Source organism: Aspergillus foveolatus (assembly GCF_047715535.1).
Source record: "Aspergillus foveolatus strain CBS 279.81 unplaced genomic scaffold BDW70scaffold_11, whole genome shotgun sequence".
Taxonomy (NCBI): Eukaryota; Fungi; Ascomycota; class Eurotiomycetes; order Eurotiales; family Aspergillaceae; genus Aspergillus; species Aspergillus foveolatus.
In genome coordinates, this window is record NW_027396075.1 from 173,050 (window position 1) to 198,758 (window position 25,709).

Consider the following 25,709-nt stretch of genomic DNA (forward strand, 5'->3'; position numbering starts at 1 on the left):
CTTCTCCCCGGACGGCCGGCTTCTGGCGTCGGGCTCACTTGACAGAACCATCAAGCTCTGGGATCCCGCCACTGGCGCCCTCAAGCATACTCTGGGTACTCACAGCATTATCACCGACATCAAATTTTCTAAGCAGCTGCCGCAGCTGATTACCAACGTGGGATTTTTCGATATCCCAGTCTACTATGAAAGCCTCCCAGCAAATCCCTCTGAAAAAGTGGCAGAAGTATCTCTTGCAGGTCGGTGGGTTACTATTCAGGGTCAACGAGAGCTATGGCTCCCTCCAGATTATCAAGAACCTTTCTCTTCAATAGCCAAATCTGGGACTATTGCAGTTGGATGCACAAATGGCAGAGTTGTCGTAATCATGTTTTCAGTCACATAACTGGGTTTACATTTCCAATATCTTATATTTTAAAATCTCTTTTCGGAAAGAGGGTCAGGGAGAACGGAGCTCTATATATTTATCTGCAGGTTTGATAGAATATTCGCGATGTTTTGTTTTTCTTTAAGAGTAGGTGGTGGCAAGACACCAATATTCCTGGTGCGGCCTTCGACTCATCCCAGCTTTCCTGGTACTCTAGTCAAGTGACTGCTTTCTACGCCCTGCGTTTCTTTTCTTTTCTTTTTTTTACTTTTTCCCGGAAATCTGTAATGATAATTTACAGACGAGAGAGAACCTGATTTCTCCAAAAAATGGATTCCCGTCAGTACAGATGGTACTTGAAATAGCCCAATAATCAACTCGCCCTAGGCCCTTGGCAGTGGGGCCGGAACACAATGATCATTTGTTTGAAGGTCAGACCGATTTCGAGACGCACTGTAGAATGTAATCGATTTTTAAGCCTTGTAATGCACCATGATATGGTAGAACATAAGTGTAGGTTGGAATGGGGACAAATGGACAGGGTATTTAGGAAATGATACAGCTGCCAACAGCGAATACATCCCATTTACACCACACATGAGTATACATCGACATACAATACCGTTCTGAGACACGCTATTGAAACTTCCCTTCCCTACAAGCATCCACAATGGATACCGGCAATGAAAAGAAGATCAACCAAGCGATAGGCGCAGCCCATCATACTGACTCCGTGCAAGATGAAGTCAAGGCAATTCCTTTAGTGTTCAAAAATTCCCAACCGACCCTAAGGCCAATTGGAGCGGTCAACTAGGTAGTTTTCAACTAGCAAAAACACGGTCTCGGATGGCTCCTCACTGACACGTGTAAAACCCTTGCACCAGGATGGAGAAAAAAAGAAGAAAAAGTTCTAAAAGTTTGCCGGCGGCGGCAGGCTTATAAGCATACGCCAAGACACTAAGCGTTGCACTAGTGTAAGCGAGAGTTTTTTGGGCTTTTCTGACTAGTGATTGGACAATTTGGTAAGACATTACAGCCTAATGCGCAAGGCACCAAGTGCATCATGGGAGACTGCCAAGGCGCGCCTGTAGTTTCCTCCACATCTTCAAGGGCATATCGGAACATGCTTGGGCTTCCATACTGCTAGCTGCAAGTATTACCTGACGGCAGCATAAATAAAGGGATGCTTGAGCTTTTGGCTTTTCCCAGCTATCTACCTATTTCATATTGCACTCTGTTCGTTCTTTTGGACAACAGCGAGGGGTAATCCAGCACAGCCACGTGACATATTATGTCGTAATTGGATGATTTGCGGATGGGGGAGAGTGACTATCTCCTCACTCGGTTGCACGCATGACTTTCAACCTTCATCAAACTGAGTCATCTTGAGAGCTGCTGCCGATAGCTATCAGCTCTTGCGATACTCGATATCTGAAGCGTGTGAAGTCTCTTACTCGGAACCTCCACATGGCTCTTGCTCTTCAAGCGACGAACGAGCGGTAACCGTTGGACTTGCTGAGCTCCGCGTGGACCGTCCGCTGCTATTTTCACGATGGATCTCGTCCAGAAAGAACACGAGCGCCTGTCAAGGCGATTAAAATCGTCCGAGAGCATTCAAATTGTCCAGGATGCAGTCGACTTACTTCAGTCGACCAGGGACAAGATCGCCTCCGGTACGTTCGCGCGTGAATCTTAATCGCTGGACTACAAATCATAGTCGGCTGACCTGAGCATATTAGATCCAAATCAAGCCTCGGTTGCCTTGGCCAAACTTCAAAATCCTATCAAATCGTCATTCGATGCTATCAATGACAACTTAAAGGAAACTCATAGCGGCCTGAACAAGTACTCAAAGGCCTTAGATAAGGTAGGCATCTTGCCGCGTCACATTGTTTCCCAAGTGCTGACATGATAATCCCAAGCTCTTTAAAGATAGGCCTCTACCGAGCTCTGAGCACGATGTCCTCTCGTCCCAAGAACACCTGATCAACCGGGCTATCGCTATGCACTTGCTCCGCGAAGGACAGTTCTCCGTGGCTTCTGCATTTCTCTCAGAGGTAGCCGAGAAGAGAGCTGCAGAAAATCAACAGAGCTTTGACTCGGATAGTATGGATGAAGCGGCCGCGCTCTTGGACATTGGTGGAGTGCCTTCCAGCAAAGTTCGCGACGAATTCCACAACATGTACCGGATACTTCACGAACTCAAAGTGAATAATAACTTGCTGCCAGCTATAGAATGGTCGAGAAAGGAGGAGAACAAGGTGGCACTAGAGGCGAGAGGTAGCAACCTCGAATTTGAATTATGCAGACTACAGTTCGTTTGGCTCTTTCATGGTGGCCAAGAGCAGCGCGGACCTACTCCTGAAGGGCGGCAAGCAGCATTGGTGTATGCCAGGCGCGAATTTCAAGCTTTCTTTCCCAGATACATGCGAGAAATCCAGCAGCTAATGGGAGCGATGGCTTTCAGCCCTAATCTGCCTGACTCTCCTTACAAAAATATCTTCAACAATCCGTCTGCATGGTCTGATGTATCACATTCTTTCACTCGAGAGTTCTGTGCATTATTAGGACTGTCTCCTGATTCGCCGCTCTATATTGCTGCGACTGCCGGTGCGATAGCTCTACCTACACTGTTGAAGTTGCAGACCATCATGAAAGCCAAACGGACCGAGTGGACTACAGAGCACGAACTACCGGTATGTTGAGATAAGGTTGCGGCTTTGACTCTTGACTAATGTAATCATCAGGTCGAAATTCCACTTCCGCCATCATACCTATTCCATTCAATTTTTGTGTGTCCTGTTTCGAAAGAACAGACGACCGACGCAAATCCGCCCATGATGATGCCCTGCGGGCATGTGATTGCGGAAGAGTCGCTCAAACGACTCTGCAAGGGCACAAGATTCAAGTGTCCATACTGCCCTAATGAGAGTCATCCTCGGGAAGCCAAGAAAGTGTTTCTTTAAGAGAGGAATTCTGGTCTGGTTGGTGTATCATGAGCAGGATTCTCCGTCATCGTCAGACAGCATTGAATTTGTATACAAAGGGCGTTTTCAGGGTGGCTCATTCTGGGCTGGATATGGTTAGGCGCGTGTTTTCTCAGCATATATTCATAAACATTTCCACTTCTCAATGTTATAACTTGTATACAGGCAGGGGGAAATGCATGACGAGTTGACTATTGTTGGCCGCCGGTAGGGAGCGCTCTCAGCAGAATCCAATTGGCCATGGCCTCATCACTCTTTGCAATGGTTGTCCAGCAAGATATATCCTTGGCGCAGTACGGATATAAAATAACCTATCCAGCTGAACCTGGCCCTAGAAGTGGCTGATCACGAATTTTTCGAACGAAAAATGATCTATCATCGATGATGGACTGCCGGCCCACACAAATCCCTTTAGAATGAATTATGATCGGACATGAAAGTCACATGATTGCGTGGCTGTTTCGTGTTTTGGAAAACCACTTTACGCGTGAAATACACCAAATGCGCGTCTTCACCTCACCACCAAGCATAATCACCGAAATGCGAGAGGAAAACTACTCGTAGCTCAAGCAAACGACTGAGGCCGTTTATGACGACAGATCCCTACCCAGATCTAATTCGACCGGTACCTGCAACCATCCGTCGTTAAATTCACCTAGCGGTGCCTGACCAGAAGCTTCTCCATACGTTGCGATACCTCTCCATACTAACAGGGTAAGGGTAATGGTAAGACCAGCGTTTTACCAACTTCCCTGCCATTGATTTACCTAGAATGCCCCTGAATCCCTCACCCCAGCATTTTTCTGTTTCTTCTGCTCCCATTCACCCTTCCAAGCAGGCTCAAAACTACTCTAACGATGCTCACGACCAGGCGAAACCATCAATCCCACAACGACAGCTTTTCTTCCAGATATGGTACCTCGAAGGCTTCTCGGTCCAGACGACATGCTCGCGATGCTTCAGTTGCATCGAGAGGCCCTGTAAGGCGCCAAATTCCAGCAAGTCCGCCTGATGGCAGGTAAGACAACTCAATTGGGCCCGGATATCGTCCGAATCACTAAGAGTCTCTCTGCAATAATCAGCTCTTCCTCTTCTTCCGTCATCACCATCAGTGTTGGCTCTGACAGACGACTTTTCGCCGCTCACAAAGAAATCCTCTGCGTGTCGCCTTTTTTCGCAACCGCATGCTCCCAAGCCCGATCGCTGAACCCATCAAACAGCCGGCGGATATCATTGCCAGAAGAACAACCGGAGATTTTCTCATGCATTCTCGAATACCTCTACAGAGGAGATTACTGCCCACGACTGGTCCAAAATGAGAAACACAATACATGGGAACTGGAAGACCCCAAACTTGAGGACGGACAGACCGATGGAGCTACGCTCTTTCATCCAGCTGCAGGCGCAGAGATATTGAGAGACACTGCTGTCTAGTATGTGCCAAATTACATTGTATTTCCGTCCATCACATAGTCACTGACGTACCATACATGATAAAAAGTTGCGCCGCCAACAAATACGGCCTCGAACACCTGAAGCGCCTATCCCTCGTCAAGCAGGGCCTGCACACCGGCATTCAGTGTAGCACTATCCTCGCAAGTGCGCGCTACGCCTACGCCAACACGCCCGACCACGAATCCAAACTCCGAGCTCACTACCTTGCCCTCATCATCCGAAGCAGGTCGACTTTCAAGCGAAGCGGCACGATGCAGATGGAGATGGAAAAGGGAGGCAAACTGTTCTTTGACCTCTTCGTTGCCATGTGCAACCATATGGTTCGTTCCTTCCTGTCCTTGATTCCATATAGTCAACCAGCTTTAGTGTTAACTAGCATGCTTCCGCTTTAGGATGACCTCGCGGCTGCAGCGCCGAGTACTAAGCGTTCACTTGCCGCGTAACGGTGATGGAAACTCATCGATTACAGCCCTAACGAAACTAGTGTGGCAGTCAGAATGTGATTATAGCTTATGTTCAGTTGATGGTCTTGTTATTCATTTCAACGTTTCTTCTTGTTGTCTCGGTCTTTTTCCTTCTTCTGGCTTATGGTTTCTATTTTTCGGCAACATCTATGCTCTGCCCTGTCCTGCTGTACTTAATCCCACTGATCCGGAGTTAGTGTTCGCCTAGCTAGGTTCGGGTAGTCTCCTTCAATAATTTTATATCTTCTCTATCCATGTACTTGTTCATACTTGTCTAGCATTATAGTTTAAGGAATACTTGATGTCGCTTAATCGGTGAGGTATTCGCAATTCTCTTTCATCGCTATACGGTCTATAGCTTATTGATACCATGCATAGCAAGACTCCGCTCGAAATCTAGTCAAGAATACAGGTTTTGGTATCGTCGATGAAAGTTCATCGACGTTCGCATCACAGCTCGTCGTTGAACAAAGCTTGATGAACGGTGCATACCTAGGCCTCGGATACTTGGTTTAGAGGATTGCTGGCTAGCTGTATGTCTTGTCCCTGGCGCCATCATGTTGGGCTCGGACAAGCTTGACTCCGAAGCTTTCGGTAACGAAAGCCGTTACTTGATGTAATTCAGCCTCTGCTGATAATCAGTTTCACAGGAACTGCAAATAATAGTGCTAGACACCTGTTCCGGGGAACGCTGTGCCTCCTTTGCTAAGGACGATCATGCCACGCTCACGAGCAATATAGCCTTTCATAAGGCCCTAGAAATGATGATTAGCAAGCACTTCAATTCGGAAGCCTCCCCAGCACTCACTTTGTAGATTAGATTCGATAGCAGACATTCAACTTCATCGATATCAACTCGGGTTCTCGCGTCTGCATGGGTCCCGATCCGCAGCGCTGCTGCAAATTCGGCAACGGGTATTCTTGTTCGTCGGATCAGTGGCTGTCTGTCTTTAGGTTCTTCGAATCCACCAGCTATGAAAACTTTTCGGAACAGATTGCGCAATGCTATGTCTCGCCCTCGCTCAAGTGGTAGGTAGATGCGTCTCCTGACAAAGTCTTCTTCGCCTGCAGACATAGCGGCGTCAAAGCCATGGAGATCACCCTTTCGAATGCAGTCACATAATGGGCGAAACAGCGTTTCGAGACGTGGAAAGTCTTGAAGAAGCTTTTTGCTCGGTAATGTATGAGTGTTGACGATATGGCAGGGCACAAGATACGTTAAGATCAACCTTCCAAGTAGTCAGTGATAGAGGTCTCAATGGGGAGACGATACAACTGACTCCCTGTTCTTGACAGCACTTTTCTGACAGTATTTCCATGCATATGCAAGGTGCTCCTCTGCCTTGTTCGGGTAAGCTCTCAAAACCGAGTTGACTATGAATGAGCTCCTACCTCGGCATAGTTCTCATCCAGAAAGAAAATGACACCCACAAAGTAGTTAAACGTCACTATGTGCGATCTGGGATAGAGATCCTTATCTGGTAAATCGTGTGACTGGGCATTAAGAGCACGCAGGAGATTTTTGGAAAGTCCGACAGCATTGATCTGGAACCTCAGTTAGTTGTTGCTCTTCGGAAAATAAACATTATATCTTTCACACCTTAAAATATGTTTTGAATAGGAGATTTGACATATAATAGACGCCCCATTTTCGTGATTCTTCTTTTGGCGCTCTAGAATACTTTGTTAGAGATAGGAACGTGCCGAGACATGACCATCTCACCTGTCATTGAGACACAGGGTAAACATTCGGTTCAGTACACGCGCAGCTTCTTCAGTTTTCGCGTTCTTCCCAAAGTCGGTGACCATATCATCCTCTGAGTACTCCGCAGATCCCTGGGACGAAGATTCCGCGTCGGCCTTGGACGCGAAGACCCGCAGGTACTTTCCAACTACATAAAGACAAGGTATAGTCCAGGTTTCCAGCCCAGGATTCGTGTAAGCTCTAATCAGCACATTGGCCAGATCTTTCCAGTTATCAAAAACGTTAGCCCAGCTGGCGCGTGATGGGGATTCATCGAACTTGACGATCTCTCCGACTGCTTTCCAGTATGCTGAAAAGATATCAACCCAGGCGTTGAGGTCTTGCTTCGGTATCTTCTCTCCATTGAGCTGAGAGATGTAATATCGTAGACTCGCAGGTAATTGCGCAGCATTGGAAAAGTAATAGAAAGACTTCAAGCGATCGGGGTTTTCCGGCGTATCGACCGGGGTGAGGGCAGCTGCTAGGCGAGGGCCAGACCCAAGCCTGTGCCCCGCTTCGAGATCTCGCAGAATGGTGTCCATGGGTAGGGATGATTAAAGGCACGGCCGCTGGGAATATAATATCAAGGGGTCTGCATTCTTTACGACTTCGTGCTTTCTGTCGGCTGTCCTTGCATCGGAGCTATCATGAAGTTATGAAACCACTCTCCAGATCGAAAGGGAAGTGGGGAATGGCGCTCGGGCGGCCAGACAATGGAAAAGCGGCACTAACTTCACCAGCCACGGTGGCTGTGATCCATCCGAACGGGACTAGCGTTTTTGCCAAGCCTCTAGGTCGCTTAGACGAAGGGCGGCAGCCCTAAACTCCCCCAATTTCACAAATCTTCCATTTTCGTGAGGAGACAACCCGGCACACCTATATCGACAACTAATCGACACAGCGTCAATAAAAGTGAGTCAAACTTACGATAACCTTGTGACTTGCTGAAGAAAGTATAACTGACTGTCAATTTTCCAGATGGGTGAGTCAACCTTTTATTTCCAAAACCGTATCCCAGTTGAGTCGGCAAATCCCACGATCGTTGAGCGACTCCTTCCGGACCAATGGACAATACATAAATCTCTCTCGCATCGCTTTATTTGAAGATTTACGGGAAAATATCTACGCTTCATATGGAGGAACTGGACGGCAGGAAATAAACGTGATGGGAAGAGATAATTTCTTTGGGGAGCCGACACCTGCACATACAATTCTGCCCATCTTTAGCCGGCCGTTTGAATGTCCTCCGAATACTGGATTAGTCGCGAAACGCTGCCGATTCACTGGGATATGAAAAAAAAGGATTCACATGAAATCCTAGGAAAGACAACTGACGGATATACCATAGGGCGTCTCACCGAGTACCAGGTCATCGGGCGTCATCTGCCCACCGAGGCCAACCCCACGCCCAAGCTGTACCGCATGCGCATCTTTGCGCCCAACGCTGTCGTGGCTAAGTCGCGGTTCTGGTACTTCCTGACCCAGCTCCGCAAGGTCAAGAAGGCCAACGGTGAGATCGTCAGCCTCAACGTGGTATGTTTCAACGGCGACTATGGAGGATGAACAGAGTGTTGACGTCCGTATCAGATCCACGAGAAGCGCCCCCTCAAGGTCAAGAACTTCGGTATCTGGCTCCGCTACGACTCCCGCTCCGGCACCCACAACATGTACAAGGAGTTCCGTGAGATGAGCAGGACCGAGGCCGTTGAGGCTCTTTACCAGGACATGGCTGCTCGCCACCGTGCCCGTTTCGGCTCCATCCACGTACGTTCAGACTGACTATGTTCTCGCTTTGATAAGCGTTTCTAACACTCAATGTCGCGCAGATCCTCAAGGTTGTCGAGATCGAGAAGGCCGACTCCATCCGCCGCCCCTACATCAAGCAGCTTCTCCAGAAGAACCTCAAGTTCCCTCTGCCCCACCGCTCCGCCACTGGCAACAAGAAGAAGGTCTTCGCCTACTCTCGTCCTTCTACTTTCGCTTAAATGTGTGGCTTTGGGTTTGTGGGAAAGGAGTGTGCGGATGAATGACTATGTAATGGCCATAGCATGCATGAAGGACACAGATCACGCGGAAACGCCGGCGTATCTACAGCCCAATTGATGGGAAAGATGGTTTTATGTCTCTAGTCCTCTGCAGCGACCTTTCAAGTTATATCCAAAAAATCATGGGGTTCATTTTTTGTCGTTACCAGCTTTCCGCAAGATTCTTGCTTAGAATGCCCACTTTTGGTAAAATAGAGCAGCACACAACATTATGAGCATCTAGTCTCCTCAGGCCTGGCCGAGCATTTTTTTTGGCAAGATCTCGCAGCTCATATTGGTTGGTCTTCCTGCGGTATCCATTTAAAGTATTTCTAAAAGGTACCAATGGATGGATGGGCATAGTATTTCCTGAATGGCTCTGTTCGTCCACCGTCTCTTTCATACCTATCTCGTCTTGTCCTCCTCCCCCCCGGTTTTTAGGCTCATCAATTAAGCTGTGCTTTTTATAGCCTACATAATCCCCCAGACTGGGAATCTCCTCTTCTTAACGCCACTTTTTCCATGTCTACAGCCAACAATTTGAGCGAGTGCCTGTTCTCGTACGATCTCGGGATCACCGCATTATATTGAATTAGCATCATCTATGCGCGCTAGCGGGACTTTGCTGTGCTTATATTATGTTCTAGCTCTCCCTCTCTCTCTCTCTCTCTTATTACGATATATGGGTGTACCCGACACTCACTAATGGGCACATTCGTACCTTTCTTAGCTTCTACTAACATCCCGTTCTGTTGATGTGCTGTTCTGTTTAAAGCGCAGAACTTTTGCCGGCGGGCCGATATATATACAATGCCGTTTGGACCTTTCACCTTTCACCTACGGATGGCACTTAGACATTGCTCAAGTGCCTTATCTACAGAGTGCTCAGGAGCTCCCTCGGCAGATAGAACGTAATAGCAGAAAATATAAATGTCCTCCCCATCTTTGTCGCGAGCATTTTACGCCATTCTAAAAATATTTGGATCGGGACCATTGTGTCAAGGCTCCTGCGTCGCGCTATTCTGGGAAGTTGCCTGAATTCAATCATTTCCATTATATATTGTATGCTATCTAGAGTTGCGAATCTCTTAATTTCCTTTCTGTTGTACTTCTAATCCGATTATAGTCCTCTCATTAGCGGGCAGATTTCGCTTTCTGTAAGGCTGTAGCCGACGACAGAAGCGACTGTGTGCCAAACCATAGCGAAATCACGGATTATCATACCAGTGGCATTCTGAACCTGAGCCCTGATATGCCCGACGAATGATTGATTGATAATCGCGTGCTCGCGGTCAGGGACGCTGCTGTATTACGTCATGTACGGAGTAGCGTCGGCGTTTTCGGGTCCCGCTTTTCGAAGCTCCCTCCAACAGATATCTCTGGCCGAACTTCTGACACAACCAAACGCCCATTGACATTCCAGTTCTGTGTCTTTCTTTGCAAAAATGTTTTCCCGCTATGCTTTCCGCTGCGCTCAACCCCTGAGGCAGGTAAGTGTTTTATTCGGCAGAGTCCCCGGCTTTGCCTGGCTCGATTGCGGCTTGATTAATTGACCACCATCACTGTCAGAGCGCCCGCCAATACTCTACCGAAGCCCCCAAGAGCAAATCCCTTGGCCCCGTCTATGTGGCTGTCGGTCTAGCTGGTCTTGGTGTTGGATTGTACCGCTACCAGTCCGGTGCTGCCACAGCAGAGGCTCCTGCTGAGCGTCCCAAGGTTTTCACAGGCGGAGACCAGGGATGGGTGAACCTCAAGCTGTCTGACATTGAGATTCTGAGCCACAACACTAAGAGGTTGCGCTTCGAATTCCCCGACAAGGACGCTGTCTCCGGTCTTCACGTCGCCTGTGAGTTCTCCGAGCGCACGTATTATGGCTAGACGAACTTACAGCACTATCCAGCTGCTCTTTTGACCAAGTATTCTCCTCCCGATGGCTCGAAGCCAGTTATCCGCCCTTACACCCCCACTAGCGATGAAGGTACGCTACTGATACAGCACTCGTCTGGCGTTGGCGCCATTTCCTAACTGACCACTACAGATCAGCCCGGTTACCTCGAGCTTGTTGTCAAACGCTACCCTAACGGCCCGATGTCTGAGCATCTGCACAACATGAATGTCGACCAGCGTCTGGACTTCAAGGGACCTCTTCCCAAGTACCCCTGGGAAGCCAACAAGCATAAGCACATCTGCTTGGTCGCTGGTGGAACTGGAATCACTCCCATGTACCAGCTAGCTCGCGAGATCTTCAAGAACCCTGAGGACAAGACCAAGGTCACTCTCGTCTTTGGAAACGTCAGTGAGGAAGACATCCTCCTGAAGAGGGAGTTCGAGGACTTGGAGAACACCTACCCCCAGCGATTCCGCGCATTCTACGTTCTTGACAACCCTCCCGAGGGCTGGACCGGCGGCAAGGGCTACATCACCAAGGAGCTTCTGAAGACTGTCCTCCCCGAGCCGAAGGAGGAGAACATCAAGATTTTTGTTTGCGGCCCTCCTGGCATGTACAAGGCCATCAGCGGACCCAAGGTCAGCCCCAAGGACCAGGGCGAGCTTACCGGTATCCTGAAGGAGCTGGGTTACAGCAAGGACCAGGTCTACAAGTTCTGAGCAAGGCCTTTCATAAGTTGCCCGGCACTGTCGCCTAAACCAAGCGAATCTGTTTCTCTTAGCGAAGGCATGTACCTCGCTTGTAGATCCGGCTAAACCGACTAGCGGCCAAATATAGCAGCGTGTGCTGCGTGATGATAGATAGGAAAATATAGTATTTTCAATTACTCAAGTCCTCCATCTGTTTTTGTATCTGTAGTGGCGCACAGATCCCTGATTTCTAGTGCTGTAGCCTTTAGCCATCACTGGCCAGAGAGGGCGCGCATGACCGAGCGACACTTAGGCTATGCTCACACCTTCAACTCACAAACAACGACTCACTGTGCGCCTGGCGTCTGCTCACAAGGAAAGTCAACGTCGCATACCTGTGTGGGTCCGGTCTACCGGGTATGCGACTGTATAGAGCTTGCCGTTGACCCGCGCCCTGCTCGAAACCGATACTATCGATGTTACGTAGAGGCTGTTTAGCATTCGGACCCTTGACGGCGTTTATACTCCCTTCAGGGTGAATCAAAATAGGACTTATGCTGTAAACCCAGTCGCGCATCCTTACAATCACGTTGGACCACTTGACGAACTGTTTTCCTTCAGTATCGCATCGAGCGCAGCGCGTCGTCGTCTGGGACTGCGACGGCACTCCAAGGCTCCGGTCGGGGCTTCAACCCGGCCACTCCACTGCGGGCGTATGTACTCGGCTACGCCCGTGTGCCTTGTCAGTCCATGCCGATTATAATCTGATCCCAATAACGAACGATGTAATGTTGCGGTACGCTTTCAAAACCTATAGAAGTAAGGATATCTCGAGATCGGTCCATGGATCGTATATTCTAACTCGGTTGGCGGGGTTTCGAGGTCATGATGATGGTGCCAACACCAACCAGTAGCCGCCGCGCACCGCCGCGACCTTGGAAGCCAGCGCTGGGCGGGCATGGAAGCCAGGGCCCTAGTTCGCCTAGTAGTTCGGTGTGTGTGAGACGACCGCGAGGCCAGCCCAGGGATCGGCCATGGGTAGCGGCAGTGCTCACTGCGGTCTCCGCCGTAGTAGTAGGCCTTGCAGGTGCTGAAAGCTGAGGAAATGGGTGGTCTGCGCTTCTCGGGCACGAAGGCACAGTGTCCAGGTTTTGTGCAGCTTGAGCCTTTGAGGTATTTAGTGGACACCTTGCCCCCTTTTAGCGCGCAACCCTGCGAAAAAATTCTTCTCCCTTCTCCCCCCCTCACCCCAAACCCGCCAGAACCCGCCAAAAGGCTCCCCTTCGGTTTTGTTTTTGGGCTTGCTTCCCTTCCCTCCCTTAGCTACCCTCTTCTCCAACTAGCATACCCCTTCCTCGCGCCACAACCGGCACCTCGGTTCAATATGCCTAAAAACGATTCAAAGACCGTCACAATTGATGTGGAGGAGTTCACTAAGACTCGTGACAGTGTAAGTTTTGTCTTATCTGCCCTTTCGTTTTGATTCGCGTTTTCGAGGCGCTCGTGCGCCGCGTCTGTAAACAATGAAGCTGTCGCGGCATACGGTCGGCGACTCGCCCGTTCCAGCTGGGCAACGCTATTGTTCTCTTGTGTTTATTTTCGTTGCCCCATGATATGATGCTGGTGAATTTGGTCCCAACGTCAACTTGCAACAATATACACGAATAATCATCAATCCATTTCGCGTCTTATGTCTCGCTCTTGATTCGCACAATTACAAGTGCATCATCCACTTCAGCGCAGTTGCTATTCGCAGTTCAAATCGCTTGTCGCACGTCGCTATTTTGTCTTGTCACCTCTTCTCCGCTTTCGCATGGCTTTGCGCGCCGGAATATTGACTCGTGCTAATATGCGAACAGTTTCTCGCTAAACTTGCGCAGCTCCAGTCTCTCACTTTTGAGCTGTCGCGCGCATACATCAACCACACCAATGCGGTGCTTGGTCAGGATAACGCAAATGTAGATATCTCGGCGATCACCAACACCCTCGCCGCCAGTCTCCGGGACACTGGCGTACTCGCTGCAGCCGGCACTGGTTCCGGCGCCGAGTCAGGCGAGAAGAAGAAGCGTAAGCGTCGCGCTGATCCTAACGCTCCGAAGCGCACCTTGACCCCGTTCTTCCTGTACATGCATCACAACCGGGCACGCATTGCTGAAGAGCTGGGCCCCGATGCGAAGCCAAAGGATGTCTCAAACGAAGGCACCAGACGTTGGGCCGAAATGCCCGACTCGCAAAAGGAGGTATGTGTTCGCCCTCTGAACTGTGTCTCCAGATTAGTGTGTTGCTTACGCGTGGTTAGGTCTGGAAGAAGCTCTATGCGGACAATCTCGCGGCGTACCGCGAGAAGGTCGCTGCTTACAAGGCCGGTCTTCCTTTTGATCGGGATGACAATGATAAGGCAGCCGACCAACTGCACCTAGACGTTGCCGCTGCCGAAGCATCGGATGAAGAGGAGGAGGAAGAAGAAGAGGATGAGCATGGGGAGGAAGAGGAGGAAGAGGAAGAGTCGTCGCCTGAACCTGCTAAGGAACCCACTCCCCCTCCTCCCAAGCGTCGCCGTAGCGAGGGTAAGCCATCCAAGGATGTCTCCTCTCCTGTCGTTGAGAAGAAGGGCCGAAATGAGTCGCCGGAGAAGAAGAGGCGCGGGGCAGCTAAGAAGGACAAGGAGGAGCCGCGCAAGTCTCTTGGAGGGGAGTCGAAGCGCTCGAAGAAGAAGCGCAAGAGCGATGTCGGTGGTGATGACGAATAAATTGGTTTTCAACGCAGAGGGTAGTCGTTACCTGGGGCTATTTGTATAGCAATATTACGGAGTTGGACTTGGTTTTTGTTTCGCTGCTGATTCCTGTACTTAGCTTTACTCTTTGTTTGTAGTACATCCCTATTCGAAGAGAAACTGGTTTGGCAAATCACAATCCTTGTAAGGCGACCATTCTACTTCCAAGTATATCCCGGATATAATGTTTGTCAATGGGATGAAGCATCCGCTGTCTTCATAGGCTGGAATGGGTCCTTATCAGTGGAAGCGTGACCTTATCTCCGCCAACCCCACCATACAAGCACCAACTTCCCCGGCCTTCCAATCCCACTAGAGCTTCGTTTTTAAACCTTCGCCGAAGTCCGACGGGGAGGGGCGTTCCACTCTCTTCTTCATTTCCTGGATGCCCCCGAGGGAAGTTTGAGAAGAGGAAGGTACGTGAACGGATTCTCGACGACACTTCTCACCGCAGCGTACCACCAGAATATACCCCAACTCCGCCATTGACTGCCATTGATTGGCCAAATCTTGCTCCAATCCGGGTATCGGCGGTTTTGATTTGCAGGCTGAGGAGGGGGTAAAAAAAAAAGAAAAGACGGGATACATAGGCAAGCGTGGCAATATGCACCTTATTCCGAAGGAAGTATGTTAGTGCAGTGCGGGACCTGGATTCTGGGTGTCTTTCATCATCAAATTGCTTGGACGCTTTTTACTGACTGTTCGTTGCATGAGTAGCTCGATAAGCTCGCCATCTCACAATTAGGCTTTTTGGCCCAGCGGCGTCTTGCACGTGGTGTGCGACTCAATCATGCCGAAGCTGCGGTACGTTGTGCTACTAGAAAATTGAAGAGGAGAGCTAGAACCTCGGAGAATTCATTCTGGAATGAATGTGAGCTGATTGCCGGACTAGGCATTGATTTCGTCGAACCTGCACGAGGTACGAAGTTCAAACTTATTCTTGACTTCGCTGTACTAATTTCCGGGCTAGTTGATTCGTGATGGGCAATACTCGGTAGCTGACCTCATGTCCATCGGCAAGACCATGCTGGGTCGCCGGCATGTACTCCCATCAGTCCCTTCGACCTTGGTGGAGCTGCAGGTCGAAGGCACTTTCACCACGGGCAGCTATTTAGTGACCGTCCACCACCCCATCTGTTCAGATGATGGAGACCTCGAAAAGGCTCTCTACGGGAGTTTCCTACCGATACCACCGGCTGATACATTTCCAGACCCCAATCCGGAGGATTATCTGCCTGAGAAGGTGCCTGGAGCGGTTATTCCTGTGAAGAACGCGCGAATCACACTGAGCGAGGGAAGGAAGCGGATTAAGCTCAAGGTGATGAGCAAGGGTGATCGACCGATTCAGGTTGGCTCGCATTATCATTTTATCGAGACTAACCCTCAACTGCATTTCGATCGGGTTCGCGCTTATGGGTATCGGCTTGATATTCCTGCAGGCACATCCGTTCGGTTCGAGCCTGGTGACACGAAGACTGTTACTCTGGTTGAGATAGGAGGCCATAGGATCATCAAGGGAGGCAATTCCCTTGCTTCCGGGCCGGTGGATCTTGGTCGGGCGGACGAGATCATACAGCGCCTGCAAACTGCTGGTTTTGCGCATGTTCCTGAGCCCGCTGCGGATAACGCGCTTGTTGCTCCTTTCACGATCGATCGAGAAGCGTATGCTCGGCTATTTGGGCCCACGACTGGGGATTTGATTCGCTTGGGACTGACAAACCTCTGGGTCAAGGTTGAGAAGGATTATACTCACTATGGAGATGAGTGTTCATTTGGTGGTGGCAAGAGTATCCGCGAAGGCATGGGTCAGGCATCAGGGAAGTCACACAAGGACTGTCTGGATACGGTCATCACAAACGCTGTCATTATAGACTGGTCCGGTATCTACAAGGCAGACATTGGTATCAAAAATGGCATAATTGTCGGAATTGGCAAGTCAGGAAACCCAGACGTTATGGATGGCGTCCATCCGGACATGATCATCGGCTCGTCAACGGATGTCATTGCGGGAGAAAACAAGATAGTCACTGCAGGAGGCTTCGACACACACATCCATTTTATCTGCCCTCAACAAGCACAGGAGGCACTTGCCTCTGGAATCACCACGTTTTTGGGAGGAGGAACTGGCCCATCAACCGGCACAAACGCAACCACATGCACACCCGGCCCAACACACATGCGCCAAATGATCCAAGCATGTGACCAGATCCCCATCAACGTCGGAATCACTGGGAAGGGGAACGACAGTGGCGGAATTAGCATCGAAGAGCAGATTATTGCCGGAGCAGCCGGACTCAAGCTCCATGAGGACTGGGGATCTACACCTGCAGCCATCGACACCTGCCTGGACATTTGCGAGAAGTACGACGTGCAGTGTATGATTCACACCGACACACTGAACGAATCTGGCTTCGTCGAACAAACTATTCAAGCCTTCAAGAACCGCACAATTCACACCTACCACACCGAAGGCGCCGGCGGCGGCCATGCACCCGATATCATATCTGTCGTTGAGCACCCCAATGTCCTCCCCAGCAGCACGAACCCCACCCGGCCCTTCACAATGAACACCCTGGACGAGCACCTCGATATGCTTATGGTCTGCCACCACCTGTCAAAGAACATTCCGGAAGACGTCGCCTTCGCAGAAAGCCGCATTCGCGCCGAGACCATCGCCGCGGAAGACGTCCTCCACGACCTCGGCGCCATCAGCATGATGTCCTCAGACTCCCAGGCTATGGGACGCTGTGGTGAGGTCATCCTCCGCACATGGAACACTGCGCACAAGAACAAGGAACAGCGAGGTCAATTGCCAGAGGACGAAAACACCGGGGCTGATAATTTCCGTGTTAAGCGCTATATCAGCAAGTATACTATCAACCCGGCCATTGCGCAGGGAATGTCTCATTTGATTGGGAGCGTGGAGATCGGCAAGCTCGCGGATCTGGTGATCTGGTCGCCTAGCTACTTTGGCACAAAGCCGAGCCAGGTATTGAAGAGCGGCATGATTGTTGCCTCAATGATGGTATGGAGCACTATTCTAAACCCCCCGTCCGTCTCATTCATACACTACCTAGACTAACCAGCCTCGCAGGGTGACCCCAATGGCTCAATCCCCACCATCCAACCCGTGATTATGCGTCCGCAGTTCGGCGTACGTCCCTCCCCCTTTGATTTTCTCCTTTTCATGCACTTACATATGAAAAAAGGCCTACCTTCCCAGTACATCCGTAATGTTTGTCTCACAAGCTTCACTCGACACAAACACCGTCCAATCCTACGGGCTTAAGAAGCGCGTTGAAGCCGTCAAAAACTGCCGCAATATCGGCAAGGCCGATATGAAGTTCAATGACACGATGCCAAAGATGAAGGTTGATCCGGAGAGTTATCGCGTTGAAGCGGATGGAAGGCTTTGCGATGCGCAGCCTGCGGAGACGCTGCCGTTGACGCAGGATTATTTTGTTTATTAAGCAGGGTAATACAAGTATGGAATTTTGTATAGTGGGGTGGTGACATTGACAGTTTGTTTAGGTCTAAGGTGTATATGAAGGGCCTTATATAATAATGGATGACTTTCTTTTGAAACGGGCTATAACACTAGTACAACTCAAACTGAAAGTAAGCGAGACAGCTGCAGTGTCTGCCTTCCGGATAGGCACAAATCTAAGCACGCATTTTATCCCAGTTCGAAAACCCTTCCCATTCCATCGTGCGAGCAATGAGGTACACAGCTGAAGACGGCTTGCCAGTGGTATCATGGATGTAGTCACCCTTGAAGTAGCTGCCAAAGTCTTCACAAATTGAGGGATACTGACCGCAATGACTCTCGCTTGGTGTCTTGATCGCCTGCCAGATGAATTCCTGTGGTCCTCTATTTCCCATGGGGTCAAATGGTGTTTGGACCCTTGCTGTGGACTACCTTGGTGTCCTTCTTCCGGTCCATCCCCATGTACATATGCAGGTTTTTCCTCTTAAATGGGCAATGGATGGAGAAACAAATTACTGTAGGTGACTATATGCATAATGAAGCTGCATGAAATGCTTTTGCCGCAGGGCGATCGACAGACTAAGTACCTACGTTGAGGGTGTACCACAACAGTCTAGTTCTATATACACCTGCGTATCCATGCGATATCGTGGTGCCACTTGAAATTCATGCGCTTTGGCTGCATGTCAGTCTGATCGAGTGACGTCGTCTCTTGTTAGTTCTTGCAGTGGTGTCATAGTGTCACAAACCTCCTCTTACTAACGTATAAACTGACAAGATAAGAAGTGCCGGGAATATGGCATAATTATTTCAGCCGTATATGGCACCAGTATCTACAGCTAGGAATGTTGGACTCTGTTTTGGCGTCCAAAGAAAGCCTTCATATTTCTGGGCTGTTTGCTGCTCCCCGGGGTCAATATATTTTCTCAACCCCGGCCACCTGAACGAATGCTTCATTACGGCAAGTCTGCGAGTAGCAGATCAGGAAAAGTTAACAATTATCCCCATGCCGAAGATCCTACTGTGTCTGCTCCAGTCCCTATATCCGGCGTTATTCGTAGCTTCAGTGCTAGTGAAGTCGAACCAAGCAACTTCAGGCCCATCGCTTAACAGCTCGGCTGTCCATCGGATAAAGGCGAAGAGCTCAGTTGCTTGTAGACCAAGGGAGAGACGAGATTGAAGACGCCATTAACCAGTATAATAATGCATAGTTCGATGGAAGATTCTGAGCTTTGGGTCAAATTACCGACGGCCAGAACATCGTCGCGCTCTCTTGTTGTCGATCAACGCGAGCGTCGGCTATATGAGAGTTTGCTGAGACATGGGATATAATTGGCCTCTTGTCTCGCAATTAGTCTCAATCTGAGGTGTGGCTGAGCTAGGAACCAGGTGTCGTACCTTAGGCAACCACTTTTGATGCGGGATTATTAACCGCGCTGACAGGTGTAAGTGGCGTCCACTCTTTCAGGCATGAAGTAGGATATCTCTGGAGATACGCAAAAGCAATCTACACTCCATAATATGAAAGACAAGATAACTAGTCGACACTGGAGACAGTAAGAACGGTAGTTGGGTATACGGGAGTAGCCGCTGCAATGTTCCGTACTTGCAGGTACCTGTAACTCACCGCTTCGGCGCCTGGTCACTTCCCTTGTGACGTCGGTAGCCGGCATATAAATTCCCAGATTCGTACAACCCGTTACTCCTCACAGTCCGATATGGATGCTCCTCGAGCGTCACCCCTTGTATTCCACCCTCACGGTTGAGGAATATTTGGTCCTTGATATGTCGAAGCTCCTTTCTTCGTTGTGGGCTGTACCTGGCGGACTGGAGGTTCGGGGTTAATTTGAGGCTGTACGATTGCCTACTATCTCTTCAACCATCCCACAAACTTACAATGCCTACGGTCTGTTCATTATCCCCGTGCAGTAAAAATTGTACGGTCAACCATGTCATCGACAGCGTCTGGCGCACAGGCCACATCTCCCACCACAAATCGCGAAACCACAAGAGCCTCAGTCAACGCTGCGGAGAACCCATCAACCAAGCCTCACGGAGCCGAACTGCCGCCCCGCCGTGGCCACCAAAAGATCGTTTTTACAGACCCAGTTGCTTTGCGGTACCTCGAAGAAGATCCGTCGACTGTCGTGCTGCATCGTCGTTTAACCTTGGAGGGCTATGAGATATACATTGTTGAGCAATGGGCGTGTTCAAGGATCCACCCCACCTTTGTTATCACAACATTTACGGGAGACTTGTCGCATAAAGTGGTCGCTGGAGTGTTAGGGATTCCTACGGACGAGTCGACATGGTCGCCCCGGTTGAAACTCTACTTCAATGCAGTTAAGAGGTTTCAGCTAAGAGAGAAAGCGACGGCCCTGGGCACAGTCATGGTAACAGATTTGAACTCGTTCCCATCGGAACTATCCGTCATACCTGTGCCAGATGGCGACATCCTTAAGCACCGTGAAGACTTTGTCGTGAATGAGAACCTGAAACGGTTAGGCTGTGCTGGTCGAGCCGGTTTGAAGCTCCAAGAACCAGCTCCTGCTACCGTCGCTAAATTTCACCAATTATACCGGACAAGCGAAAGAGTCCCCCTTTACAGCGCCGTGGTGGAGCTTGTCAAACAATGCCAAATCGCTTTGATGATGTTTGGTAAGCTGGCACCGGAGTATGTGGATGGCTTACTTTGCGATGTCACGGAAGATGCTGTGGGAGACTGGTGGACCGATTTCGGAATGGACCTGTATAACATCGAACCAAGCGATGGGAAGCTCGGTCCTACCACAGTAGCAGCCTTGCTAGGTACTCTAATGGGGGCTCGCAATCGGCTTCATGCGAGCGGTGCCCCTGTCGGCAAGGATACCTTTGACATCGTTAACCTCAAACGCGGAATCGGGAGTTTTCAAAAATCTCAGAAAATCGAACGGACGCGGCGGCTGGATCGCCACACTTTGGACAGATTACACCGAGTTACTGCAAAGGCAGCCAATGCTGAGGGCTGGACTGACGCGGTCAAGTCAACCATGGCTGAGCTCAGCGGGCACGGGGGCGAGATGGTTATGGGCATGGTTCGCGGCAAAGAGAAAGGGGGCATTGCCGATATTGAAACAATTGACATTGACAACTTTGCCCAACTGATCAGCGGCGAAAGAGCAAAGTGGTTATGGCGAGGGAAGCCACGAAAAAGCACTGTTGAGTCCAATGGAACCCCAGCGGCGGATATGATGTTCACCACCGACGAGCAAGGCGGGTACGTCTGGACTAGCCGCAAGCGTCATTCGCATGAGGACCTGGGCATGGAGCCCTCTTTCCAGCGATCTGAACGCTCGTGGAAACAAGCGGAAGCAGCTGGATTGCCAGAGGACAAAGATCAGAACCTCAGTAGGTTGGTCATGAAAGGCGTCAGTGAGAAGGTTTCCGACGCTCGGATAGGGTTTGGCAAGTTCAAAGACGCCGTCGGGATACCTGGCCTTCGTTCACACAAGGCGAAGGATGGCTCGGAGTTTGGTGATGCAGCGCAACTCGCTATGATGGAAAGTGAGACTGAGACAGGCCCTTGGCCTAACCACGAGGATGCTCCTTTACCCGAAACACATATATTGAATGACGGCGAGATGGGGGAACAACCGCTGAACACCGCCGACCAGCCTGCTGAAAAATCACCACCAGCAATCACAGTGGAGTCTGCTGCACCGAACGAAGATACAGAAACGTCACGCAAGGCATCCGTATCCCGAACCGACGAAGAGATGCAGGACTTGGACCTATTTAAAACGCGATCCACGGACGCATCGGGTGTTTCAGGCGATCAAGAAAGAGCACCAACTCCAGCATCCTGCGCTATGGCCCTGCGAAGACCGCATAGCTGCGACGAACTTCATTCAGATGACGATTTTGAAAGAAGAAATGAATATTGGCCGCGGCACCTATCCTTTAGCATCGTAGAGGAGGTTGTTCTTGCGCGAAAAGGACTAGCTGACCGTACAATATTTGAGAGCTCGGATGCTACCCTGGAGGAAGCCATAGTTCACGAAGACGTACTGGCCTCCGATGCGCGAATTTCAAGGGCTCGAATCCGCGACCTCGAATTAAATACAGTTCCATGGGTCGAGAGCCAAGTGTCCTCGGTTGACAGGCTGAACCACACTCTTTATGAGACTCATGAGAAGATGAGCTCGAAGTACCTCGAACGATTTGAGCTGTACCAGCAAGTTAGGGAGCGCTCTGGCAATGTACTGGCTGCGGAGCACTCGCAGCTCACTGAACATATGAAAAGAGTCGAGATGCTAGGCGCCAAGCTTGACTACGAACTGCATGCCCTAGAGACCAAAGTTGAAGATGTTGAAACCGGGCTCGGAGAATTCGAACGCCATGTCAACGAGATCGAACTGAGGGTCAAATCTCTGATACGCGGTGAAGAGAAGCAGAATTACTCGTGGCTATCTTGGTTGAGCAGATTAGGAGGTCAGTGGCAATAGTCTGAGCGTCGGTTGCGCATGCGTACAACCATCGGCGGCACCTAACAACTTCTGTATATACTGTATTATTTTATGATGTACATAATCCCGAATAGGACGGTGAAACGCACTAAGTCGTCATACGCAACAAGGCCGGCCAAGCAAGCTGATGATTTTAAGGCCAAATCACAATGAACCTGGGCAAGCCCAACTGCAGAGAAGCACAGGGTGACAACCACGAGAGTAAAAACAAGAATTCATTACACAACCGAGAGTAGAGTACACTATATCAGCACACGTAAAGGCAATCCATCACTCTTCACAGGCTTAGTCCCGCACCACCCTGCTGCTGACCAGCAACACCCTGCATCTTCTCGCTGACCTTGATGTTGACCTCGAAGAACTTGCCGACGCAGCGGTCAAGGCAGACGGACTCGCCCTTGTTAAGATCGCCCTCGCGGTAGTCGTTGGGGATGCACTTCTTCGAACAGGATTCCGATAACCTAGGACAGAATTGTGTTAACTGGAGAAAACATGAATGGCGCGCGATTTATAATTGCCAGATGTTGACATGGTAAGGTCTTACGAACCGGTTGAACATGTCTGTGATCATTTCGACTTCGGTCTCTGCGGCAGCAATCTTCTGCTCCGAGCTCATTTTGGGGGCGCCGCCAAATAGAAAAGACATGGTGAATGTGAGTTCGCGGTGGGTCTTTGAAAACTGAGAAGAGTCTGTTAGTTTGCTTCCATGCAGTAGGGTCAAGACGAAGGGTATCCTCATACTCACGAAGGGTATGTAAATGAAGATGATAGTCCAAGTTGATGCTGAAATAATGCCAGCTCCGACTCTGCGGAATCGAACTCGGAAGCTGTGGCTCACCGCCTTCGGGCGCGGCTTAAATGCTGTTCAGAGCTTTCTCGCTCCACAACCATTCGACATATTTCCCTATACCACTACTATCTAGACCTTCCTTTTCAGCTCCAATGCAGTTGATACGCCCCTGGTGGGCTTTGCAGCTGAAAGGAAGGCCTCCTCCCTCAAGGTAAGGCAACTCTGCCTTTTTTTTCCCCTCCTATCGTAAACAGCAATCGCATGATGATTCAAGTCCCTTACAGAACCGCTGCAATCCGATGTTTGGTTTCCAGGCTATGAATGCAAACGGAGCTTTAGATTCTTGATTTCTGAATTTGCTTTCTCTTGATGATTTATTTTGCCATATTCGTATAGAATATCTGCTAACCAATCTCTTAGCACCGGAACATTAATAGTACAACCCACCATGCGTATTAGGTCTTGCCGAGTAGCATACCGGACTTCTGTACCTGGGAGATGGTATAGCAAGGCCGCCTCGTCGAAGGAAGCCTCATTGGAGCAAACTCTGTCCAAAGAAGCCCTGTCCAAGAAGCAGGCTTTCGTGACGCGGCTTGCTCAAGTGACAGAGGCAACTTCGGACCCGTATCCTCGTTTTGAGACACCTGCCAACCCATTCGCTATTTCGGAGTTCATACATCGATACAGCTATTTAGCCAACAAAGAATTTGTAGATTTTGATCAAGTCACCGTAACCGGTATGTTCTGGCCTGCGATGGCTTCAATATGGACCCTTGTACTTAGATCAATTAGGTAGGGTTCGTACGTATAGATTAGCTGGGAGCGGCTTGATATTTTTCGACATCTATCAAGATGGCCATAAAGTTCAAATCCTCTGCAATTTGAGTCGCCTGGAACGGGTAGGGGTCTCAAAGCAGATATTCAAGAGATTCTATCGTATGATTCGCCGCGGTGATGCCTTTTGTATGTTCCCCATCGCAACTCCTGACCGTCCACAGGCTGAACCAGAACGCAACAGCTATAACGGGTAAACCGCACCGTACAGAACGGGGTGAGCTCTCGATTGTGGCCACCGACCTGCCTCAACTCCTCTCTCCGTGTCTGCATGATATCCCTCTCGATGCGCATGGACACGAAAACTCTCCGTATCCACGCCATGTTCAGATGCTCGGTGACCCGGCTACGGTGAAAGTCATCAAATCCAGATCTCTCATTACTCAACATATCCGCCAGTTTCTCCTAGATAAATCATTTATGGAAGTCAGCACTCCAATACTGAACGGGATTCCTGGCGGTGCAAGCGCTCGTCCTTTCTATACGTCTGCCACTGAATTCCCAGATCGACAGCTTGCCCTTAGAATTGCTCCTGAGCTCTGGCTGAAGCGCTTGGTCGTGGGGGGTTTCGATCGGGTCTTCGAGATTGGCCCGTCGTTCCGTAATGAAGGTGAGCAGTCCCTCATAGGTTCATTGAGTTCCAGAATTTAACCTGACTTATGGTGACAGGCCTAGACAAAACCCACAACCCGGAGTTCACAACCTGCGAGTTCTACCAGGCATACTCCAACCTGGAAGAGCTGATGAACACAACAGAGGAGCTCCTATGCGGCCTAGCGCAGGTTTTCATTGCAGAGTTCAACAAACGAAAGGAACCGCCTCCAACAGCCATAGATTTCACCATTCCATTCCATCGCATCGACTTTATAACCGGAATTGAACTAGGCATTGACCGCCAGCTGCCCGACCTTACAGCACCTGACTCCTTGGAACAGGTCACCCAAATTTTTACGGACCTCAAACTCCAATTACCCGAACACCCTACCCTCCCGCGTCTCCTCGATGAGCTCTGCAGCATCTACGTCGAGCCACAATGCGTTCAGCCCACATTTATCATCAACCCGCCTGAGTGTCTCTCTCCATTATCGAAGAGCTTCGTTCACCCTGATAACAACCAGCGCGTTGCTGCGCGTGCAGAACTCTTTATCGAAGGCAAAGAGATTGCGAACATGTATGAAGAGGAGAACTCGCCATGGGAGCAGCGTCGCAAATTCGAGGATCAGCTGAAGTACAGCAAGGATGCTAATGAGCCCGGAGAAATCGATGAGGAGTACCTCAGAGCGTTGGAATGGGGGTTGCCGCCTACGGGCGGTTGGGGGTGTGGTATCGATCGTCTGGTCATGCTGTTTACTAAGGTGAAGAAGATTGCAGAGGTTTTGCCTTTTGGGAATTTGAGGCATGTGACGAGACGTTGAACGTATTGTGCTTTATTTGCCTCTGTTGTGACAAATCGGGGGTAGGTGGATGATCGATCTTGTACTATAAATCTTGTACTATAAATCTTGTACTATAGTGGGATATATTCTAGTGATACCATGTTTCAGTCTGCAGAGGGTGAACCCAAGGACTTCTGTGCCATTTCTAGGGAGTAAATAGGCTACAGAGCGCGTTTCGATTCCGAGATGTTGGATATTCAGGTAGCTAAGGAGGGCGTCATGCCATAGAGTCGTGATACTACCTGGGCATAAACCTAGGGTAGCAT

The 25,709-nt window shown here is 49.8% G+C and overlaps 11 protein-coding genes across 11 annotated transcripts in view; 9 read left to right on the top strand and 2 right to left on the bottom strand.

The window, feature by feature from the left end:
• BDW70DRAFT_148557 (NACHT and WD repeat domain-containing protein) overlaps positions 1–314 on the top strand; it is a gene marked incomplete at both ends in the record, with an annotated part of 3,603 nt that extends 3,289 nt beyond the window's left edge. The window contains 2 exons of the mRNA XM_073738883.1: positions 46–157; positions 201–314. Of these exons, the coding sequence (XP_073598203.1) occupies positions 46–157; positions 201–314 (226 nt within the window). The remainder of the gene's footprint in view (positions 1–45; positions 158–200) is intronic.
• A 1,422-nt stretch (positions 315–1,736) lies between these two features.
• On the top strand, positions 1,737–3,822 carry BDW70DRAFT_131645 (ubiquitin-protein ligase RMD5). The gene is made up of 4 exons (XM_073736018.1): positions 1,737–2,040; positions 2,107–2,234; positions 2,290–3,063; positions 3,115–3,822. The coding sequence occupies exons 1-4, from the start codon at positions 1,920–1,922 to the stop codon at positions 3,331–3,333; spliced, it is 1,242 nt and encodes a 413-aa protein (XP_073598204.1). The 5' UTR covers positions 1,737–1,919; the 3' UTR covers positions 3,334–3,822.
• Positions 3,823–4,075: 253 nt separating this feature from the next.
• On the top strand, positions 4,076–5,535 carry BDW70DRAFT_131646 (BTB/POZ domain-containing protein). Its single transcript, XM_073736019.1, has 4 exons — positions 4,076–4,372; positions 4,437–4,787; positions 4,856–5,129; positions 5,202–5,535. The coding sequence occupies exons 1-4, from the start codon at positions 4,212–4,214 to the stop codon at positions 5,250–5,252; spliced, it is 837 nt and encodes a 278-aa protein (XP_073598205.1). The 5' UTR covers positions 4,076–4,211; the 3' UTR covers positions 5,253–5,535.
• Positions 5,536–5,571: 36 nt separating this feature from the next.
• csn12 lies at positions 5,572–7,793 on the bottom strand. Its single transcript, XM_073736020.1, has 6 exons — positions 6,997–7,793; positions 6,874–6,946; positions 6,666–6,818; positions 6,554–6,615; positions 6,082–6,502; positions 5,572–6,028 (listed from the first exon to the last, which is right to left on the bottom strand). Exons 1-6 carry the CDS (start codon positions 7,557–7,559, stop codon positions 5,942–5,944), a joined length of 1,359 nt encoding a protein of 452 aa, XP_073598206.1. The 5' UTR covers positions 7,560–7,793; the 3' UTR covers positions 5,572–5,941.
• A 113-nt stretch (positions 7,794–7,906) lies between these two features.
• BDW70DRAFT_131650 (60S ribosomal protein eL20) lies at positions 7,907–9,516 on the top strand. The gene is made up of 4 exons (XM_073736021.1): positions 7,907–7,999; positions 8,366–8,550; positions 8,605–8,781; positions 8,844–9,516. The coding sequence occupies exons 1-4, from the start codon at positions 7,996–7,998 to the stop codon at positions 9,000–9,002; spliced, it is 525 nt and encodes a 174-aa protein (XP_073598207.1). The 5' UTR covers positions 7,907–7,995; the 3' UTR covers positions 9,003–9,516.
• An 876-nt stretch (positions 9,517–10,392) lies between these two features.
• On the top strand, positions 10,393–11,838 carry BDW70DRAFT_131654 (NADH-cytochrome b5 reductase 2). Its single transcript, XM_073736022.1, has 4 exons — positions 10,393–10,531; positions 10,611–10,887; positions 10,942–11,019; positions 11,080–11,838. Exons 1-4 carry the CDS (start codon positions 10,487–10,489, stop codon positions 11,646–11,648), a joined length of 969 nt encoding a protein of 322 aa, XP_073598208.1. The 5' UTR covers positions 10,393–10,486; the 3' UTR covers positions 11,649–11,838.
• Positions 11,839–12,839: 1,001 nt separating this feature from the next.
• Positions 12,840–14,502, top strand: BDW70DRAFT_131656 (uncharacterized protein). Its single transcript, XM_073736023.1, has 3 exons — positions 12,840–13,068; positions 13,478–13,858; positions 13,918–14,502. Exons 1-3 carry the CDS (start codon positions 13,003–13,005, stop codon positions 14,365–14,367), a joined length of 897 nt encoding a protein of 298 aa, XP_073598209.1. The 5' UTR covers positions 12,840–13,002; the 3' UTR covers positions 14,368–14,502.
• A 239-nt stretch (positions 14,503–14,741) lies between these two features.
• On the top strand, positions 14,742–17,936 carry BDW70DRAFT_11904 (urease Ure). The gene is made up of 6 exons (XM_073734724.1): positions 14,742–15,016; positions 15,109–15,195; positions 15,284–15,310; positions 15,362–17,416; positions 17,486–17,545; positions 17,601–17,936. The coding sequence occupies exons 1-6, from the start codon at positions 14,996–14,998 to the stop codon at positions 17,859–17,861; spliced, it is 2,511 nt and encodes an 836-aa protein (XP_073598210.1). The 5' UTR covers positions 14,742–14,995; the 3' UTR covers positions 17,862–17,936.
• Positions 17,937–19,582: 1,646 nt separating this feature from the next.
• Positions 19,583–22,603, top strand: BDW70DRAFT_11927 (putative Sin3 complex subunit (Stb2)). Its single transcript, XM_073734731.1, has one exon. It carries the CDS (start codon positions 19,828–19,830, stop codon positions 22,360–22,362), a length of 2,535 nt encoding a protein of 844 aa, XP_073598211.1. The 5' UTR covers positions 19,583–19,827; the 3' UTR covers positions 22,363–22,603.
• Positions 22,512–23,147, bottom strand: BDW70DRAFT_11912 (Tim10/DDP family zinc finger protein). Its single transcript, XM_073734728.1, has 3 exons — positions 23,125–23,147; positions 22,932–23,062; positions 22,512–22,844 (listed from the first exon to the last, which is right to left on the bottom strand). The coding sequence occupies exons 2-3, from the start codon at positions 23,027–23,029 to the stop codon at positions 22,661–22,663; spliced, it is 282 nt and encodes a 93-aa protein (XP_073598212.1). The 5' UTR covers positions 23,030–23,062; positions 23,125–23,147; the 3' UTR covers positions 22,512–22,660.
• Positions 23,148–23,301: 154 nt separating this feature from the next.
• Positions 23,302–25,519, top strand: BDW70DRAFT_131665 (putative lysyl-tRNA synthetase). Its single transcript, XM_073736024.1, has 5 exons — positions 23,302–23,384; positions 23,594–23,910; positions 23,966–24,136; positions 24,192–24,617; positions 24,677–25,519. Exons 1-5 carry the CDS (start codon positions 23,326–23,328, stop codon positions 25,420–25,422), a joined length of 1,719 nt encoding a protein of 572 aa, XP_073598213.1. The 5' UTR covers positions 23,302–23,325; the 3' UTR covers positions 25,423–25,519.
• Positions 25,520–25,709: the final 190 nt, after the last annotated feature.